General features: G+C 49.2%; 1 protein-coding gene across 1 annotated transcript; it reads left to right on the top strand.

The window, feature by feature from the left end:
• Positions 1-255: 255 nt before the first annotated feature.
• ETH_00033995 (uncharacterized protein) lies at positions 256-615 on the top strand (the record flags this gene model as incomplete). The annotated part of the gene is made up of 1 exon (XM_013374555.1): positions 256-615. A coding segment is annotated over one exon (360 nt), but the record flags the coding sequence as incomplete, so codon positions are not given.
• Between the last annotated feature and the right edge of the window lie 223 nt (positions 616-838).

Below are 838 nucleotides of genomic sequence, written 5' to 3'. Positions count from 1 at the left end.
CTGCTGCTGCTGCTGCGGCTGCAGCGGCAGCTGCAGCAGCAGCGAGTTAAACTTTTCAGCAATAAATAAGTATTGCAGATAGATGTCTTCATCTTTACAACCTTTCCTGGCAGCTAAGGTGCGCGTACGCCAGCCTGACCAGCAGCAGTAGCAGCAGCAGCAAGAGCAGCAGCAGCTGCAGCAAGAGCAGCAGCAGCTGCAGCAGCCCAAACAGCAAAGCCCCGCTGTTTTTTCATTTTTCTTTTGCTCTGCCAGGGAAGAGGCAGCGCTGCTTACACATGCAGCGGCAGCAGCAAGAGCCGTGGCAGCAGCAGCAGCAGCAGCAGTAGCAGCACAAGCAGCAGCAGAAACAACAGCGGGACCGGAAGCCATTTGAAGCAGCAGCAGGAGCAAAAGGCGAGAGCAACATCTGCAGCAGCGAGAGCGCGTTCAGCAGCAGCAGTAGCAGCAGCTGACCAAACGAAGTCTGCTTCCGCAGCAGCTGCAGCAGCAGCTACAGCAACAACAGCAGCAGCAGCAACAGCAGCAGCAGCAGCAGCAACAGCAGCAGCCGCAGCAGCAGCAGCAGCAAGTATAGCTGCTGCATCATTTGAATCTGTGCTGCGGCCTTCATAGAAAGTAAAAATACATACACCTGAAGGATAACAGCACTTCCAGCAGCAGCAGGGTTTTGCGGTGTCTGTACACCGCATCAAATGAGTCTATTATAAAAAAAAAGAATAAAATAAGTAAAATAAAATAAAAGTATAATAAATGAAATAAAATAAATGAAATAATATAGATAACATAAAACAAATAAAACAAATACAAGAACAAACTCGCGAGAATCGGCGCTGCA

The sequence above is a fragment of the Eimeria tenella genome, genomic scaffold (genome assembly GCF_000499545.2).
Source record: "Eimeria tenella Houghton genomic scaffold, Eth_scaff2121, whole genome shotgun sequence".
In the NCBI taxonomy this organism is placed as follows: Eukaryota; Apicomplexa; class Conoidasida; order Eucoccidiorida; family Eimeriidae; genus Eimeria; species Eimeria tenella.
This window is presented reverse-complemented; position numbering and strand designations above follow the sequence as displayed.